General features: G+C 47.2%; 1 protein-coding gene across 1 annotated transcript; it reads left to right on the top strand.

The window, feature by feature from the left end:
• The first annotated feature begins 1185 nt into the window (after window positions 1-1185).
• LOC115292156 (60S ribosomal protein L30-like) lies at window positions 1186-1588 on the top strand. The gene has a single exon (XM_029940093.1). It carries the CDS (start codon window positions 1201-1203, stop codon window positions 1546-1548), a length of 348 nt encoding a protein of 115 aa, XP_029795953.1. The 5' UTR covers window positions 1186-1200; the 3' UTR covers window positions 1549-1588.
• The last annotated feature ends 728 nt before the right edge of the window (window positions 1589-2316 follow it).

Genomic DNA, 2316 nt, shown 5'->3' with positions numbered 1-2316 from the left:
TCCAAATCCTCCTCCCTTCCCTCCTGTCCCCTCCCTGCCAAGCCCTCCCTCTCCATCAGCCCTGAAAGGAGGGACATCCAGGGAGCAAACAGAGAAGTGATAAGATCTCACAGTGAGTGCAGACTCCCCTCTATAATCCTTTTGACCCCACGACCTTGCCATTCTCAACACACACGGGATCACACACATACTTGCTCGCGTACACATGCTTACACACTCCCACACACTCATCCAAATGAGAACAAGCAGAAACTGTTTATTCCGAACCTGCTGTGGCAAAGGAGTCAACCATCATCACTTGCATTTTGGCCAAGACAGGAAGGCAGGCAGAGGAGTGGGAAAACTTGATAGTGGGGAAAAGAGAAGGTTTCGAGTTTGCCCTCACAGAGCGATGCTGGCCTGAGAAACTAGAATCAAGTTCTAGTTATTGGCTCTGGTGTCTGGTCAGGGGTGCATATTTGGCTTTTCCAACTAGGAAAACAAATAAAAGGTCGTTGTTATGGACCAGTTACTAGAGATGGGGTCTGACTTGTACACGTTTGATTTATAGCAGGCTGGGTTCCTGAGTTGTTTACTCCAGATGGTGGGCGACGGTCCTATTACTACATATATGGTCTGGCCTTTGTCTGTCTACATATTATCTCTCAACACACACCCACATGCATACTCACACAGAACATCCACCCACACTCAGAAACATGCCCACACTTTCTGAAGCTTCTTGCTTTATCTAAATGCTAAATAGTGGTAGCTGATGACCCCTCAGTGCTTGTTTAACAAGAAGGTCAGCTCTCAGACATGGGGTGGGGGGGTGGCTTGTAAATCACTCAGAAGCCGGTTGAGAGGGTGAAGGGAGCAGGCTGAGGTCCCAGGCTCTGAAAGGAGTGCGCATGCAGATAAGTGGGCAGGGCAAGGCTCGGGCAGAAGGATTAAACTGGAGCCCGGAGGGTGCAGAGAATCTACAGCCAGGAGCGAGGCTGACAGCAGTTCTGCTGTATCTTGTTGAGCTTGGGCTGCCTCACAAAATCCCATAGATTGGGTGGCTCCAACAGCATTTACAGTTGACCTTTGAATGACACAGGGTGAGAGGCACCAACCATCCAGGCAGTCAAAAATCCTGTATAACTTTTCCCCTTTCTCCTTCCCAGCCATCTTGGCGGCTGCTTTTGGTTGGGTCCATCCCGCACCTAAGGCAGGAAGATGGTGGCCACAAAGAAGACGAAAAAGTCGCTGGAGTCCATCAACTCTAGGCTCCAACTCATTATGAAAAGTGGAAAGCACGTGCTGGGGTACAAGCAGACTCTGAAAATGATCAGGCATGGCAAAGCGAAACTGGTCATCCTCGCCAGCAACTGTCCAGCCTTGAGGAAATGCGAAATAGAGTACTACGCCTTGTTGGCCAAAACTGGTGTCCATCACTACAGTGGCAATAATATTGAATTGGGCACAGCTTGTGGGAAATACTACAGAGTGTGCACACTGGCTATCATTGACCCAGGTGATTCTGATATCATTCGAAGCATGCCAGAACAGACTGGTGAAAAGTAAATCACAATTTTTCTTTAATAAAACTGTCCAGAGCTTGTTTAAAAGAAAAAAAAAATCCTGTATAACTTTTGACTCCCCGAAGACTTAACTACTAATAGACTACTATTGTAGAATCCTAACGAATAACACAAATCCACTAACACAAATTTGGTGTATGTATTATATACTGTGTTTTTACACTACGGGAAGCTAGAGAAAAGGAAATGTTATTAAGAGAATCCTAAGGAAGAGAATACATCGATGTTGCTATACTATATCAAAGAAAATCTGTGTATAAATTAGACCCATGCAGTTCAAACCCATGCTGTTCAAGGGTCAACTGTATTTTCTCATAGTTCTGGAAACTGAAATTCCAAGATCAGGGTGCCCACATGGTCATGTTCTCAGGAGAGCCGTCTTCCTGGTTTATGGAGCACTGCTTTCCTGCTGTGTCCTCACATAGCACTGAAAACTCTCTGGTGTCCCTTCTTATAGGAGATTAAGCTCATCGTGAGGACCTCACCCTCATGAGCCCCTCAACCCCTAACACCTCCCAAAGACCTCCATCTCCAAATACCATCATAACGGGGGTAGGGCTCCAACATCTGAATTTGGAGGAGACACAAATATTCAGTCTGTAGCGCACTGTCATTGAAGCTGGTCCATCCTGAACGAGTGCCCCTCTCCACTTGTCAGAGCCCCCAGGGGTCTTGGTCCCTGCATTCAGGCTGCTTCTGACTCTGGTAACACCCTCTTCAGCGGGTCACCCAGAGAAGCTGCTGCATCATT

The sequence above is a fragment of the Suricata suricatta genome, chromosome 1 (assembly GCF_006229205.1).
Source record: "Suricata suricatta isolate VVHF042 chromosome 1, meerkat_22Aug2017_6uvM2_HiC, whole genome shotgun sequence".
In the NCBI taxonomy this organism is placed as follows: domain Eukaryota; kingdom Metazoa; phylum Chordata; class Mammalia; order Carnivora; family Herpestidae; genus Suricata; species Suricata suricatta.
This window is presented reverse-complemented; position numbering and strand designations above follow the sequence as displayed.